We start from the raw sequence: 18,173 nt of genomic DNA on the forward strand, positions 1-18,173 counted from the left end.
TCACTGTATCATGGACCCAAGCCATAAGTTCTACACTGACTGGTGGACCACAGTACCATTTTGGATCTTCAGGAATTAGTATAAGAGTAATTTTTTTTTTAAAGTGTCCAGTAACCCACAAACATCTTTTATATCCTTTCCCCGTTGCAAATATACCTTGTGGTATGGATTGAACTGTGTCCCCCAAAATGTGTGTCAACTTGGCTAGTCTATGATTCTCAGTATTTTGTGATTGACCACCATTTTGTCATCTGATGTGATTATCCTATTTGTTGTAACTCTTACCTCTATGCTGTTAATGAGGTGGGATTAGCAGCAGTTATGTAAATGGCTTAGGACTCAATTCACAAGATCAGGTGTGTCTTAAGTCAATTTCCTTTTTTTTTGACTATAAGAGAAAGTTTACAAATCAAGTCAGACTCTCACACAAAAACTTATATACACCTTGCTGCATACTCCCTATTACTCTCCCCCAATGAGACAGCCCCCTCTCTCCCTCTACTCTCTCTTTTCGTGTCCATTTTGCCAGCTTCTAACCCCCTCCACCCTCTCGTCTCCCCTCCAGGCAGGAGACGCCAACATAGTCTCAAGTGTCCACCTGATCCAAGAAGATCACTCTCACCAGCATCTCTCTCCAACCCATTGTCCAGTCCAATCCATGTCTGAAAAGTTGGCTTCGGGAATGGTTCCTGTCCTGGGCCAACAGAGGGTCTGGGGGCCATGACCACTGGGGTCCTTCTAGTCTCAGCCAGACCATTAAGTCTAGTGTTTTTTATGAGAATTTGGGGTCTGCATCCCACTGCTCTCCTGCTTCCTCAGGGGTTCTCTGTTGTGTTCCCTGTCAGGGCAGTCATCGGTTGTAGCCAGGCACCATCTAGTTCTTCTGGTCTCAGGATGATGTGGTCTCTGGTTCATGTGGCCCTTTCTGTCTCTTGGGCTTGTAATCGCCTTGTGTCCTTGATGTTCTTCATTATCCTTTGGTCCAGGCGGGTTGAGACCAATTGATGCATCTTAGATGGCTGCTTGCTAGCATTTAAGACCCCAGACGCCACTCTTCAAAGTGGGATGCAGAAGGTTTTCTTAATAGATTTTATTATGCCAATTGACTTAGATGTCCCCTGAAACCATGGTCCCCAGACACTGCCCCTGCTACACTGGCCTTCGAAGCATTCAGCTTATTCAGGAGACTTCTTTGCTTTTGGTTTAGTCCAATTGTGCTGACTTCCCCTGTATTGTGTATTGTCTTCTTTCTTCACCTAAAGTAATTCTTATCTACTGTCTAATTAGTGAAAACCGCTCTCTCACCCTTCCACCCTCCCCCATCTTGTAAACACAAAAGAATGTTTTTTTCTCAGTTAAAACTATTTCTCAAGTTCTTATAATAGTGGTCTTATATAATATTTGTCCTTTTGCAACTAACTTCACTCAGCATAATACCTTCCAGGTTCCTCCATGTTATGAAATGTTTCACAGATTCCTCACTGTTCTTTATTGATGCGTAGTATTCCATTGTGTGAATATACCATAATTTGTTTATCCTTTCATCCATTGATCGGCACCTTGGTTGCTTCCATCTTTTTGCTATTGTAAACAGTGCTGCAATAAACTTGGGTGTGCATATATCTGTTTGTGTAAAGGCTCTTACTTCTCTAGGATATATTCCAAGGAGTCAGGTTACTGGATCATACGGTAGTTCTATTTCTAGCTTTTTAAGGAAGCGCCAAATGGATTTCCAAAGTGGTTGTACCATTCTACATTCCCACCAGCACTGTATAAGTGTTCCAATCTCTCCACAGGCTCTCCGACATTTATTATTTTCTGTTTTTTGGATTAATGCCAGCCTTGTTGGGGTGAGATGAAATAAGCGCTAATGATTGTGAACATTTCCTCATATATCTGTTAGCTACCTGAATGTCTCCTTTAGTGAAGTGTCTATTCAAATCTTTTGCCCATTTTTTAATTGGGTTATTTGTCTTTTTGTAGTTGAGTTTTTGCAGTATCATGTAGATTTTAGAGATCAGGCACTGATCAGAAATGTCACGGCTAAAAATGTTTTCCCAGTCCGTAGGTAGTCTTTTTGGTCTTTTGGTGAAGTCTTTGGATGAGCATAGGTGTTTCATCTTCAGGAGTTCCTAGTTATCTAGTTTTTCTTCTGCATTCTTAATAATGTTTTGTATACTGTTTACGGCGTGTATTAGGGCTCCTAACATTGTCCCTATTTTTTCTCCCATGATCTTTATCGTTTTAGATTTTATATTTAGATCTTTGATCCACATTGAGTTAGTTTTTGTGCATGGAGTGAGGTATGGTTCTTGTTCCATTTTTTTGCAGATGGATATCCAGTTATGCAAGCACCATTTGTTAAAAAGACTTTTCCCCCCATTTAACTATTTTGGGGGCCTTTGTCAAATATCAACTGCTCATATGTGGATGGGTTTATGTCTGGATTCTCAGTTCTGTTCCATCGGTCTATGTATCTGTTGTTGCACCAGAACCAGCCTGTTTTGACTACTGTGGTGGTATAATAGGTTCTAAAATCAGGTAAAGTAAGGTCTACCACTTTGTTCTTCTTTTTCAGTAATGCCTTATTTAACTGGCGCTTCTTTCTCTTCCATATGAAGTTGGTGATTTGTTTCTCCATCTCATCAAAGAATGTTGTTGGGATTTGGATTGGAATTGCATTAAATGTATAGATTGCTTTTGGTAGAATAGACGTTTTTATAATGTTAAGTCTTCCTATCCATGAACAAGGTATGTTCTTCCACTTATGTAAGTCTCTTTTGGTTTCTTGCAGAAGTGTCTTGTAGTTTTCTTTGTGTAAGTCTTTTACATCTCTGGTAAGATTTATTCCTAAGTATTTTATCTTCTTGGGGGCTACTGTAAATGGCACTGATTTGGTGATTTCCTCTTCGATGTTCTTTTTGTTGGTGTAGAGGAATCCAGCTGATTTTTGTATGTTTGTCTTGTACCCTGATACTCCGCTGAACTCTTCTATTAGTTTCGGTAGTTTCCTAGAGGATTCCTTAGGGTTTTCTGTGTATAAGATCATGTCATCTGCAAAAAGAGATACTTTGACTTCTTCCTTACCAATCTGCATGCCCTTTATTTTTTTATATAGCCTAATTGCTCTGGCTAGGACCTTCTGCACAATGTTGAATAAGAGTGGTGATAAAGGATATCTTTGTCTGGTTCCCGATCTCATTGGGAATGCTTTCAGGCTCTCACCATTTAGGGTGATGTTGGCTGTTGGCTTTGTATAAATGCCCTTTATTATGTTGAGGAATTTTCCTTCTATTCGTATTTTGCTGAGAGTTTTTATCATGAATGAGTGTTGAACTTTGTCAGATGCCTTTTTTTGTGTCAATTGATAAAATCATGTGATTCTTGTCTTTTGTTTTATTTATGTGGTGGATTACATTAATTGTTTTTCTAATGTTGAACCATCCCTACATACAATACCTGGTACAAGGTACAAACCCCAACTGGTCATAGTGAATTATTTTTTTGATATGTTGTTGAATTCGATTGGCAAGAATTTTATTGAGGATTTTTGCATCTACATTCATGAGGGATATAGGTCTATAATTTTCTTTTCTTGTGATGTCTTTACCTGGTTTTGGTATCGGGGATATGGTTGCTTTATAGAATGAGTTTGGTAGTATTCCTTCCTTTTCTATGCTCTGAAATACCTTTAGTAGTAGTGGTGTTAACTCTTCTCTGAAAGTTTGGTACAAGTCTGCAGTGAAGCCATCTGGACCAGGGCTTTTTTTTGTGTGTGTTGGGAGTTTTTGGGTTACCTTTTCGATCTCTTCTTTCGTTATGGGTCTATTTAGTTGTTTTACCTCTGTTTGTGTTAGTTTACGTAGGTAGTGTGTTCCTAGGAATTCATCCATTTCTTCTAGGTTTTCCAATTTGTTAGAGTACAATTTTTCATAGTAATCTGATATGACTCTTTTAATTTCAGTTGGGTCTGTTGTAATATCGCCCATCTCATTTCTTATTTGGGTTATTTGCTTCCTCTCCTGCTTTTGTTTTGTCAGTTTGGCCAATGGTTTAACAATTTTGTTGATTTTTTTCAAGAAAACAGCTTTTGGTCTTGTTAATTCTTTCTGTTGTTTTTCTGTTTTCTATTTCATTTAGTTCAGCTCTAATTTTTATTATTTGTTTTCTTCTGGTGCCTGAGGGTTTCTTTTGTTGCTCTCTTTCTATTTGTTCAAATTGTAGGGGTAATTCTTTGATTTTGGCCCTTCCTTCTTTTTGGAAGTGTGCATTTATTGATATAAATTGGCCTCTGAGCACCGCTTTTGCTGTGTCCCAAAGGTTCTAATAGGAAGTGTTTTCATTCTCATTCGATTCTCTAAGTATCTTTATTCCATCCTTAATGACTTCTATAATCCAGTCTTTTTGAGCAGGGTATTGTTCAGTTTCCAAGTTTTTGATTTCTTTTCCTTGCCTTTCCCGTTATTGATTTCCACTTTTATGGCCTTATGGTCAGAGAAGATGCTTTGTAATATTTCAATGTTTTGTATTCTGCTAAGGCTTGCTTTAGGACCTAATATGTGGTCTATTCTAGAAAATGTTCCATGTGCACTAGAAAAGAAAGTATACTTGGTTGCTGTTGGGTGGAGTGTTCTGTATATGTCTATGAGGTCAAGTTGTTTAATTTTGGCATTTAGATCTTCTGTGTCTTTATTGAGCTTTCTGGATCTCCTGTCCTTTACTGAAAGTGGTATGTTGAAGTCTCCTACTATTATTGTGGAGCTGTCTATCTCACTTTTCAATGCTGATAGAGTTTGTTTTATGTACCTTGCAGCCCTGTCATTGGGTTCATAAATATTTAATATGGTTATATCTTCTTGGTGTATTGTCCCTTTAATCATTATATAGTTTCCTTCTTTATCCTTTATGATGGATTTAACTGTAAAGTCTATTTTTCAGAAATTAATATATTTTTTAATATTGCCACTCCTGCTCTTTTTTGATTATTGTGTGCTTGATACATTTTTTTCTAACCTTTGAGTTTTAGTTTCTTTGTGTCTCTAAGTCTACCGTGTGTCTCTTGTAGGCAGCATACAGATGGATCTTGTTTTTTAATCCATTCTGCCACTCTCTCTTTATTGGTGCATTTAGTCCATTTACATTCATGGTAATTATGGATAGGTATGAATTTAGTGCTATCATTTTGATGTCTTTTTTTGTGTGTTGACAGCTTCATTTTCCCACTTGATTTTACGTGCTGAGTAGATTTTCTTCGTATATTGTCCTTTCCTCATGTTTGTTGTTGTTGATTTTGTTTCTGCTGAGTCTGTATTTTTCCCTTGTATTTTATTTTGATGAGTAGGATAGTTTGTCTCCTTTGTGATTACCTTATTATTTACCCCTATTTTTCTAAATTTAAAAATAACTTTCATTTCTTTGTATTGCCGTATCTTCCTCTCCATATAAAAAGGAAGGTGTATAATTACATTTCGTAGTCCCTTCCTCATTATTTTAATGCTGTCTTCTTTTATATAATAACATTGCTGTTAACCTGTTTTGGGCTTTTTTTTTTTTAATAACCTTGCTTTGTTTTTTTGGATTTCCGTGTCTGGGTTGACTTCTGGTTGCTCTGCCCAGTGTTCTAGTCTTGGGTCGATACCTGATATTATTGATTTTCTAACCAAAGACTTCCCTTTAGCATTTCTTGTAGTTTTGGTTTGGTTTTTATGAATTCCCTCAACTTGTGTTTATCTGGAAATGTCTTAATTTCACCTTCATATTTTTATTTAAGAGATAGTTTTGATGGATATATGATTCTTGGCTGGCAATTTTTTTCCTTCAGGTTTTCAAATATGTCATCCCATTGCCTTCTTGCCTGCATGGTTTCTGCCTAGTAGTCCGAGCTTATTCTTACTGGCTGTCCTTTGTAGGTGGCTTTTTGTTTATCCCTTGCTGCTCTTATAATTCTCTCTTTATCTTTGGTTTTGGCAAGTTTGATTATAATATGTCTTGGTGACTTTCTTTCAAGATCTGCCTTATGTGGAGTTCGATGGGCATCTTGGATAGATATCTTCTCATCTTTCACAATATCAGGGAAGTTTTCTGCCAACAAATCTTCAACAATTTTCTCTGTATTTTCTGTTATCCCTCCATGTTACTCCAATCACTCGTAGGTTATTTCTTTTGATAGAGTCCCACATGATTCTGAAGATTTCTTTATTTTTTTTTAATTCTTTTATCTGATTTTCTCCAAGTATATTAGTGCCAAGTAATTTTTCTTCGTGTTCAGAAATTCTAGCTTCTACTTGCTCAATCATCACTCATCAACTTGACAGTACTGGGTTGTACTAGGTTACTTGCTCAATTCTGCTCCTCTGACTTTCTACTGAGTTATCTAATTCTGTAATTTTATTGTTAATCTCCTGAATTTCTGATTGTTGTCTGTCTATGGATTTTTCCAGCTTTTATAACTTTTCCTTATGTTCCTGAATAATCTTTCTAATTTCTTCAGTTGCTTTATCTGTGTGTTCCTTGGCTTGTTCTGCTTATTGCCTCATTTCCTTCCTGTTGTCTTGAAGGGGTCTGTATATTAAACTTTTGTATTCTGCATCTGGTAATTCCAAGAATGCACTTTCATCTAGAAGATCCCTGGATTCTTTGTTTTGAGAGCCTGTTGCGGTGATCATGTTCTGTTTCTTTATGTGACTGGATATTGACTGTTGCCTCCAAGACATCTATAAGTTATTGTATTAGTTTATGCTTGCTTACTGTGTCATAGCTGCTTGCTTTGTTTTGTTTTGGTATACTCGTATGGGTTGCTTGAGTGAGCTAGCTTGATTATTTTCTCCTTTGGAGCTCTGGTGTCCTGTTCCCAGCTGGCTAGAGCTTTTATCACTTATATCAGTCTAGGAGTCCATTCAGTTTCCTTGTATGAATTCAGCTCAGGTTTCCAGGTAGCTGATATCAAGTGTGTGGTACAGGTTCTGTCCTACAGTCTTAGAGGGGCAGGGGTGATTGGCGTATATACCCGTATCTGATCACAGCATGGGGTCATGCTCTGAACAAGGCAGGGGTCTGAGAACCAGCCCCCAAGTGTCTCTGAGAAAAATGTGTCTCTGTTCTCTAGAGCACACTGGTGGGTGGGTTCTGCAGAGGGACCATGAGCACCCAAAGTTTCTGGTTGTAAGGACTGGAGATACCAATTATCTTTGGACCCCTCTCATGGGTGGCGGGGTGACCTGAGTGGAGCTACCAGTCCTGAGGTTCCTGATGTGGGTAGGTGAGGACCTTGTTTAATATGCAAAGTGATGTCAAACATCAAACACCCACCTCTCCACCACTCAGCTGAAATCGTTGGACTTTGCCAACATGGGCCTATTCCCCCAAAATAGGCCCCCTGAGGTCCGTGCAGAAGGAAAAGTTGCTCAAGGTCCACAGTTTATGCCTGGACAGGAGCCGCTTCTGTCCTGAGCTCCCCCAGTTAATGGAGCTAGCGAATTATCTTTTCCTGCCAGTTGCAAATTTTTTCCTTCCCCAAGGCCAGGAGGATGGCTCTAGGTGCTCACCAGGGTCTATCTCAGGCCAGGAATTCAGCCACTGAAGCCGGCCTGGGGGTGGGGTGGGCACGGTAAAATGTACGCAAGCACTTGGCTTTTGCAGGGGAGCGCGCCGTTCTCCTCAGGTTCTGGAGATATGAGTGGGCTGTGTGGCTGGTTGCTTCTCCCTGAGGAAACTGCAGCCAAACACTAGGACCAGTCCTCCGCCCCCCCCCCCCGCTGCCTCCGCCGCCACCGCCGAAGCTCCGGAAATGGTACCTGAGGGCTCCCGGCAACTCCTCTCCGCTTTTGAGCGGTCTCTTCCTCCCCCTGTCCCTCAGTTCATTGTGTAAGCTTGCATTTGATGCTCAGGGCTCCCAGCTTGTCACAAATATACTAGTTTCTTGTTTTTTCGGGTCTCTGTTGTAAAGAGGGCTCAACGGAACCGTGTGTCTATTCCACCATCTTGGCTCCGCCTGCCTACTTCTGTACATTCTTGTAGTTGCTGATTCCATTATAGATACATGGGGGTCTAAGATATTCTTCTTTAGTAATCAGTTCAAAATTGCATCATTTTTATTTTACAAAATCTTTACTTTGGAGTTCTCCATTTCTAACTTCCCAACTTCCCCTCTGTTTTTCTTTTCTTCTTTAGTATGCTACCATATATTCTTCCAACTCTGTCTCTGTCTTTTTAACACTTTTGAAATTTTAGTCATTTTTCCCCATTTAGTATCACCATGATTGCTATCAGTAGCTGTCATTATTCTGGTAAATCTCTAAGATCTATCTTAGATAATATTTTAAAAAATAAAGACACCCTAAATGATCTCAGATATATTGCATGGCTTTCTGGTTTTAGGTAGCACTTTGTATGTTGTTTTCTTTTTACAGTTGTTCCCATACTACTTGAAATTGTTGGAACTTGAGTGCATGTATTATACTTCCACCAGAATTTTTAAAAAATACTTGAATTTCAGACAATATGTTATTGAACTAAGACCAGCATGTACTGCTGGCTTAGTGAAATACCTAGGAGAAGAGGTCTTTAAGAAATATCTACAAGAATACCTCTCTCATGAATATAATATTCCTAAAATATTTCAAATAGAAAGTCTATGCAAGTATTATAAAAATCCTTAAAATGCATTCTTTGGGGGGCTGTTACTAGAGGCGATATGTATAGTCATGCTTTACATATTGTTTCAATTTTTGCTCTTTGAGTTTGTTAACTATCATACTTTTCTTTCCATAATGTATTTCAATATTTTAGGGATTAAAAAAATGCATAGCATACCCAAAAATGTGATGGATTGATTGACTGTTGATTTATGTATTCACCAAATTTACCACAATTGGTCTTCAGGCTCTAGAAAATAAAAATGTCTTTTATTGTATTTACTTGTAACTTATGATAAAACCCTTTGCTGTCGAGTCGATTCTGACTCATAGTGAACCTATAGGACAGAGTAGAACTGCCCCATGATCCATGATACATGGGTATTATTTGTTGAAGTCAGTATTTATTTAATAACATCATCAAGTTGAGTAAATGTGTTTTGAGTCTTCTCTTTTAGTTGAAATACATATTTTCCCATACAACTAGAATATATTTCAGAACTTAAATAGGCTGATGCATAAAAATATTGTTTACTGCACATTTGAAGACTATATGGATTATAGTCAAAAGGAGTTAATGGATATTTTACTAAAACGCAGTTGCTTGATAATGTTGTCTTTCATAGCTATCAGTGTAAGTGATAATGGATTAACTTGTGTTTTGCAAACTCTACAAGAGGAATTTCAGGATTTTAGCCTAAAGGCTTACTGTGTTTTCAGGTGAGGTCCAGTCAGTTCTGACTTATAGTACCCTGTATACCACAGAATGAAACACTGCCTGGTACTGCACCATCCTCACAATCGGTGCTATACTTGAGCCCATTGTTTGTAGCCACTGTGTCAGTCCATCTTGTTGAGGATCTTCCTCTATTTCACTGACACTGTACCAAGCACGATGTCCTCCAGGGACTGGTCCTTCCTGGTAACATGTCCAAAGTACATGAGACAAAGTCTTGCTTGAACCTTTCAAACTGGCCTTATGCTTGCAAGACTAAAAGTTTTTTTTTTTTTGGTTGTTCTTTATTTCAGGACCCTTTGAAATGGTTCACTAAGTAGTTTTGTTGTTTCTTTATATCAATGTTTACTGGTAATTTATTGATATCAATGTATGATTCACTTGGTTAGGAATGGTTAATTAATGTTTACAAGTAGCTGTGCCCTGGTTATGCCACTTTCTTTCTGAAGGTTTAGATTTAAAAAATAATATCTTAACATTTTCTCTCACTAAATTTCATATTCAACTTCTATTACCATATTATAGATATACAACTGGCTTTTACAGTTTGAAATCACAGCAAAAAACCTTTATTATCCATGCTCACCAATCAATTTATGTTCCTACCTTGATGTTCAGTGTTGCAGATTAGCGGATTTGAGGCTTTACGGCCTTATGGGATCCTGACTCTGCCATTTACTTGCTATTCACCTATAAGGAGCCATTAAAACATCATTAAACCTCAGTTTCCTTATCTATAAATATTTTTAATACTAGAAAATATTTCACAAATTTTGTATTTGTAAAACATTTCAAATGGAGAGATACTCCAAATGGTTATTATGTTGAAGAAAATAAAAATTACAAATGACTTATAAAAAGAACAAGCATGTGATCCCTTCAGTACTTAAATTTCTTCCATCTAACACCCATAGTAGTACTATTTTCAAGACAGTAACAAAAAACAAAAAGGAAAATCTACCACTCAGCTATTACTAACGTAGTTTTTTGTTCAAGGAAATAAGATAATATACAATATTCTGAAATGCTATGAGATTGTAAAATTGAGAGCATTTCTTTACCAGCACACTGGCAAGGGATACCCTGCATAGAAGAGTACTCCTGTCTGTAAAAGTGTAAGGGAAATGATTCTTTGCTTTTCTACAAAGACTTGAAGGATGTAATTTTTGACCTGAAGAACTGGCAGGTGTATTTTGTTCATCAACATATTTATTAATTTGTTTGTTCATTCATGTGTGCATCAAATATTTAATTTATAGTTAACACAGTCTTTCAAAATTTTGGGGTGGCTAATATGAGACACTGTTCCACAGCCGACCCTTGGCCTTGTTCTGACTGATGATATTGAGATTTTCCATCGTCTCTTAGTGTTACATCCCACCCTAATCCTTTTAAGCACAAGTAGAGATTAGGATTTATAGCACATGAAAAAAAAATTTTTTTTTCACAAAATGGAGGATAATTACACATGGCCTAATGAAGTTGACACATATTTTGGGGGGACACAATTCAATCCATTACACTTTAACATCGAGACAAACAGTGAAGCTAGGAATTGAATTTGCATTGTAATTCAGCCATTTATAGCATAAAATTCTGAGTTTTATTTTTAGCTACCTCATCTCCATGGCTACAGAACATTAGATTTTATTTTTTAGCATCCATAGAAACTTTCAGGTCATTATGCAATGCTTGACCAGGGATTTGGAGCCCTCACCTCATCCTTTCCTTTCCCCACTTTGTCCAGTGAAATTAAGAGCAACAAGCCAATGTTATTACATATATCAGTTCAACAAAATCTTCTAAGGTATTAAATGCATGATCATTCAGAATATTGTCTTTTAATTATTTTATCAGGAGTATTTAATTGCATGTCTCTATTTCCACATCATTCCATGAACTATCAATACCCCCTTTACTTCTTGCATTAGCCATTAGTGCCTTAACATCTAAATAGATTTGAGGACCAGTTTCAGAAACCCCAGAATTAAATCACAAAAATCATCCCTAAGATTTTATTCTTCTAGAATCATTTCCAGTATCAAAGACTATGTTAGTCAGAGTCCTCCAGAGAAACAGAATTAACACAATATATATTTAAAGAGAGAGAAAGTGAGAGAGAGAGAGACCTGAACGAAAAGGCCAACATGGTTGTAGGGCTAGCAAGTCCAACATTCTTAGGTCAGGTAACTGCCTTGAAACTCTGGAAGTCTTGTGTTCGAAATATGTAGGTAATGCAACTGACTGGAACCTCCAAAAGCCTTGTATCTGAAATTGGTAGAAGAGGCAGCATGCTGAAAATTCTGGAAAAAATGTTTATTTACACTCTTGAGGCAAAATCAGTCTCCCTTGGGAAACCTCAGTTTTGGCTCCTAAGGCCTTCAAACGAATGGATGAGGCATATTCATGTTGTAGAGGGTAATATGCTTAAGTTCAATTGATTTAAATGTTAGTCATACGTAAATACCTGCATAGCAACATCTAGACTAGTATTTGACCAAACAACGGGGCACCACAGATTAACCAAGTTGACATAAAATTAACCATCAGCCTCAGTATTAGTTTTCTGAAAATGTTGTGTGATAAAATCATTTTATGATAATAACAATCACCAAAGTAAAAGAAGTTATAGTGCTCTTGGCAATTAGTGACAATATTGTCTCCAAATTATAGATAAATAACTGAAAACTGTAATTTTTAAGACTGCATAGGCATTAGTAACTGCATATCTAATATAACAATATTTTGTGTCCTGGTAGAGAGTCCTGTGACTACCTCTAGGGTTACTACGGGATTTTTGGGTCCTCATATATGCAAAACTTATATAAAACTTCACTTAAAAATATATTTTATACATTTTATCTTCTTAATATGTTGAAAAGATGCATGAAAAGTATAGTAAGATAACAGAAAACATTATTTAATTTTTGTCCTCTTGGCGTGGAGACAGTATGAACAGTGATTTACAAATTGTAAATAATTTTATGTAAATTTTTCCATACAGATTATGTGAAACAGCATAAAAGTGTGGTTTGATATTTCCTGTCAACCACACCTTCAGAAGCTTCTATTTTTATTTAGAAAATCCTAATATTTTGAGTTATTTTTATGATCAGCTTTCACATGCTATTCTATATACTTTTAGTTATATTTTAAATATATGTCTGAATAAATGATTCTTCTGTCATAATTACAAAAAAGTAAAAGCTAAGATATAGTTTATCTATTCCAAGACGCTAGGTAATTCTGAAGAGTTACATTCAACAAATATAAGAGTATTTAGCAGACATGCTTCAGACATCAGGGAATATACATTTTTGGAGAGGGAAAACTTCAGGTTACAATATGAAAGTGTTGTTTCTACCCTTAAGTCTGGTAGACATTCAGGAAAATTGAATGAAAAACCCTCAGTGAGATGTAGTGACATAACAGCCACAACAATGGACTCTACCGCACCCAAGATCATGAAGGCTGTGCAGGATTAAGGAGCATTTCATTCTGTTACACATAAGGCTGCTATGAGTCAGAGTTTACTCTACAGCAACTAGCATCAACAACTTTGTTTCTATGCTGACATATATAATATATTGGCTGTCACTTAGATATCAAGTCAGGTCCCTCAAATTTGAAATTAGGCAAGGAATCTAATTTTGAAACATTTTTCAACATGCCTCATCAAAGTAGGATTGTCTTAAAATAATGATCTTATTATTTTTCTGAGTAGAATATTCTTCTCATAATTCTCCTTACAGCCTCCTTTATCTGCTTGTTCCTAAGGCTATAGATGATAGGATTTAGGAAAGGAGGGACTATACAGTAGAAAACAGAAATGATCATATCCTGAATTGTCGGTGAGTTGGAGGTTGGATTCATATACACAGCGTTCAGGGAGCTGGAAAAGACTGTCACCACAAGAATGTGAGGTACACAGGTGGAAAAGGCTTTTCCTTTCTCTCTTCTGGTTGGAAACTTTATCACAGCTGAAAATATGCGAATATAAGATATGATGAGGATAAAGCAGCCACCTACAATCACTACTGCAGAGAAAAAAATTACAACCTCATTAATGAAAGTATCAGAGCAGGAGAGCTTCAGCAAAGGGGGGATGTCACAAAAGAACTGATGGATCACGTTAGACTGACAGAAGGACAACTGGAATGTGTTGCCAGTGTGCACACCTGCATAGATCAGACCACTGAATACAGAGATCAGTGTCATCTGGACACAGACACGAAAATTCATGATCACAGGGTAGTGAAGGGGATAGCAGATGGCCACATAGCGGTCATAGGCCATGATGGTGAGGAAAAGCAGTTCTGCGGTGGCACACAAAACCACAAGGAAGATCTGAGCTGCACATCCAACCATGGAGATCACCCTGTTTTCAAGCAGGAAGATGACACAAGCCCTGGGGACGGTGACGGAAATGTAGCACATGTCCAGGACAGACAGATTTCTAAGGAAGAAGTCCATGGGGGTGTGAAGACTCTGGTCAAGAGTGGTTACTGTGACAATGAGAAGGTTCCCCAGCAGGGTTGCCAAGTACATCAATAGGAATAACATGGCGTGTAAGACTCTGAAATCCCACACATCAGAAAACCTCATAAGCAGGAATTCAGTCACTGTGGTAGAGTTGGGCATCTTTGGATACTTTTTTTGCATAGGAGAGACAACTGTAAATAATCCCTAGGAAACACAGGGAATAATAACAAGGAAAGAAATTAGCCAAAAGTTGTTTATTGTCTCACATTTATCTAATTTTATCCTCTCTAGTTGGTAATTAGTTTTGTTGTTGTTAGTTACCATCAAGTTTTCTCTGACCCATGGCAACTTCATGTACAACAGAATGAAATACTGCCTCTCCCAGCCATCCTCATGTTTGAGTTTATTGTTGCCTTCCAACCTAGTGGTCTGATCTTCCAGTACATTCTGTTGTCATCTCAGGGTTTTCATTGGCTAATATTTTGGAAAAAAAAAAGGAACATTTCAAAATGTATCCTGAAGTACAACAATGGCAGTGCTAGGATAATATCCATATGCCTACAAGGAAGATCAGTTAATATGATTATTCAAATTTATATATCAAGGAAGACCAGTTAATATGATTATTCAAATTTATGTACCAACCCTTGAGCCAAAAATGAAGAAATTGAAGATTTTTGCTAATTTCTGCAGTCTGAAATTAATCAAACATGCTATTAGATGCATTGATAATTACTGGTGATTGGAATGCGAAAGCTGGAAACAGTGAAGAAGGATCGGTAGTTGGAAAGTATGGCTTTGCTAATAGAAACGATGCCAAGAGTTTCATTTTGCTTTTATCCACAAGAACACCCATGGAAGCAGCAGTCAAGAAATCAAATAATGTGTTGCATTGGGCAAACCTGCTGCAAAAGACCTCTTTAAAGTGTTAAAAAGTAAAGATGTCATCTTGAAGGCTAAGGTGTGCCTGACCTAACCCATGGTGTTTTCAATCGCCTCATATGCATGTGAAAACTGAACAATGAATAAGGAAGATTGAAGAACTGATCTCTTTGAATTTTGGTGTTGGCGAACAATATTGAATGCACCATGGGCTGCCAAAAGAATGAACAAATCTGACTTGGAAAAAGTACAGCCAGAATGTTCCTTAGAAACAAGGATGGTGATACTACGTCTTATGCACTTTGGACATGTTATCAGTTGGGACAAGTCCCTGGAGAAGGACAATATGATTGGTAGAATAGAGGGTCAGCAAAAAATAGGAAGACCCTCAATGAGATGGGTTGACACAGTGGCTGCAACAATGGGCTCAAGCATAACAATAATTGTGAGGATGGTACAGGGTCCGGCAGTGTTTCATTCTGTTGAACATAGAGTTGCTATGAGTCAGAATTGACTAGATGGCAGCTAACAACAACAATGTTTTGAAGTAGATTACAAGGCTTTTCTTCCTGGTCTATTTTAGACTGAAAGCCTCACTGAAACCTGTGCTCCATGGGTTATTCTGCTGGTATTTGAAATACCAATACCATAGTTTCCAGTATCAAAGCAACATGCAAGGCACCAAGATATGACAAACTGAGAGACAGGGGTGGATTGGTTAGCAGAAAATGGTATTGAGTTGCCTTCTGCTCCTTTATTCTCCTTACTTGTGTAACATGTTTCCAATATAATGGTATAAAATATACTTTTGTGCCCATTTTTGCATAAATTTCTTTCATTCACTTCCTGGAAAATGAGTATGTTGGAGGTTAAGTTTGCCAGGAAGATTGAGTTAATACAGGTAACTTCTTTGTATCTTGACCCATGAGGATTGTTATATAAATGTTAACATGTCATTAATTAATGACCAAACAGAATTTGAATACAAACTGGAACATATTATTTTAGAAGAACCTCTGAAAACTCTACAGGCAGTTGCAAATTCAAACTCTGCACACAGGCAAAAAAAAAAAAAAAAATTATTCCACTTACATCACTAATTATTTTTGTTATACATGATTTCATTAAGAAATTTACCTTTGTGAATTTCTCTCCCTGATGACCAGCCTCTTACTTGCTACATATATCTCTTCCTGGCAACTATTAACAGGTACTCTTTTTTTTTATCTTGACGTTTGATTTTTCAATTTGTCTCACTCTTTTAAAAAATATTTTGTTACAGCTTTTGAAATTTACTTGTTTTATTTTGTTCCTGCCTTCTGAGTACTGAGGGTTACTTTTGGATTAAGCTAAACCATGGCGACCCCATGGTTTTGCCATTGATATTCCACATATTAAGTTCTAATTTGATTATGAGAACAGTTCAAAACCACGTTCTATAATGCTGCATATTTCTTAGACTTGCCCAATGGTATGTTTTCAATTCATCAGAGGATAATATATAATTATTCGTATTTTAACTCAGTAGAGTAAAATATCTACATTGCCAGAGCCTCTTCTCAATGTGAACATCTTCTAATACACATTTTAAAAATCAAAAGAGATTTTATCTTGGTATTTTAAGAAATTCAATATAAAACGTTCTAATGTATTTTCACTCATCTTTTCTCCCTGAAATAGAGGCATCCATCTTTGAGGTTAACTCACCAGCTGTAGCCTTCATTCTGTCTTTTCTTCTTCCACTGATAATATGTTCCCAGTTATACACCATCTTAAGTTTTTCATCCATATCCATGCAATCCTCGCATGTAGATAAGTGATTAGGTTCCTCTGCACAAAACAGGGGTAGATTACCCACGAAGCAAGGTTAGTACAGGCTCACTTGTGCTTACTTACTAATCTGTAGTGAACTTTCACGTTTCTCACCACATTGAAGCTGTGATGAAACCTATGTGAAATTGCTCACTACGTATTAGTAAGTAAGCATAAGTAAGCCTTGCTTACCTTGTTTACTGGGTAATCTGTCCCTGTCAGGGGTTGTAAATTTGAAATAAGGCTTTGATTCTGTAGGAAGGTGCTATGGGGTTGGGAGAGAGATAAATGCCAACCATACCTAAAAGCAGAATCTTTGATGTGGTGAAAAATGTGAAATTGTTCGCTACAGGTGTTTACCTTGCTTTTTGAGTAATCTGCCCCTGGTTCAAAACATTCATTTCTCAATCTGATGCATTAATTTCTAACTTCTTTTGCTCCTACCTCTTTTAATTAGCCCTATTTAATAGTGTTATATCCATCCATGTTAAATTTGCCTTGCAATTTAACAATCCATCTCTTTGTCAGCGTATAAACATCTCCTAATAACATCTTCACCTGAATCTAAAGTGACAACTTCCTGGGTTTTCAGGTTCTTAGACCTCCTCATCACTGGAGTATGGTACAGGAATTTCCTTCTCAGTGCCCCATATTTGTTCACTTGTGATGCCTCTGTACAGTCTTACAGCCACTCATTCCATTAAATTTGCATGGGGGTCTAAAATATCCTTCTTTAATTAAAAAAAAATTGTTGCCTAGTTGATTTCAACTCATGGCAACAGTATAGGGCAGAGTAGAACGGCCCTACAGGGTTTCCAAGGAAGCAAGCTGTCACATCTTTCTCCCACTGAGTGGCTGGTGGGTTTGAACTGTTGAACTTTCTATTAGGAGCCAGTACTTAATTGTAACCATTGGGCCACCAAGTTCCTCCTTCTTTAATAAATCCATGCCCTGGAGTTGATTCTGACTCATAGCAACCCTATAGGACAGAGTAGACCTGCCCCATAGGGTTTCCAAAACGCAGCTGGCAGATTCGTACTGTGAGCTCTTAACCACTGCACCACCAGGACTCCAAATTTCTTTAATAGAACCTTCTGTAATAGTTCAAAACTGCATCATTTTTACATTACAAAATCTTTAATTTAGAGTTATCCTTTTCTAATTCCCCAATTCTTCCTCCTTTTTTTTTCTTCTTTATCTGCTATCATCTATTCTTCCAACTCTATCTGTCCTCTTTAATGCTTTTGAAACTTTACACGTTTCCCCAATACCTGTTACCCTGATTGCTGTCAGTAGCTATCATAGTTCTGACAAATCTCTAAGGTCTCTCTTAGATAATATTTAAAAAAATAAAGCCACTCTAAATGATCTCAGATATATGGCATGGCTTTCTGATTTCATATGAAATCTTCACTTTCAAACTGATCCTATACTACTTGAAATTGATGGAACTTGAATGTATTTGGTTATATTTCCACTAGAATTAAAAAGTACTTGAATTTCAGTGAATGTATTATTGAATTAGGACCAAGCTGTAATGCATGGTTTAGTTGAAATACCTAGGAGAAGATGTCTTTAAGGAATACCTACAAGAATACACCTCTCATGAATTTAATATTCCTAAAATA

The 18,173-nt window shown here is 37.1% G+C and overlaps 1 protein-coding gene and 1 long non-coding RNA gene across 2 annotated transcripts; both read right to left on the reverse strand.

The window, feature by feature from the left end:
- Positions 1-285: 285 nt before the first annotated feature.
- On the reverse strand, positions 286-11,571 carry LOC126070419 (uncharacterized). The gene is made up of 3 exons (XR_007516205.1): positions 11,499-11,571; positions 9,976-10,059; positions 286-388 (listed from the first exon to the last, which is right to left on the reverse strand). It is a non-coding gene; the product is annotated as an uncharacterized LOC126070419 (long non-coding RNA).
- A 1,506-nt stretch (positions 11,572-13,077) lies between these two features.
- LOC126067625 (olfactory receptor 14C36-like) lies at positions 13,078-14,010 on the reverse strand. The gene has a single exon (XM_049869716.1). It carries the CDS (start codon positions 14,008-14,010, stop codon positions 13,078-13,080), a length of 933 nt encoding a protein of 310 aa, XP_049725673.1.
- Positions 14,011-18,173: the final 4,163 nt, after the last annotated feature.

The sequence above is a fragment of the Elephas maximus genome, chromosome 2, assembly GCF_024166365.1.
Source record: "Elephas maximus indicus isolate mEleMax1 chromosome 2, mEleMax1 primary haplotype, whole genome shotgun sequence".
In the NCBI taxonomy this organism is placed as follows: domain Eukaryota; kingdom Metazoa; phylum Chordata; class Mammalia; order Proboscidea; family Elephantidae; genus Elephas; species Elephas maximus.

Coding starts and splice junctions, on each gene's coding strand:
- LOC126067625 (XM_049869716.1), bottom strand. CDS start 14,010: ATGCCCAACTCTACCACAGTGACTGAATTCCTGCTTATGAGGTTTTCT.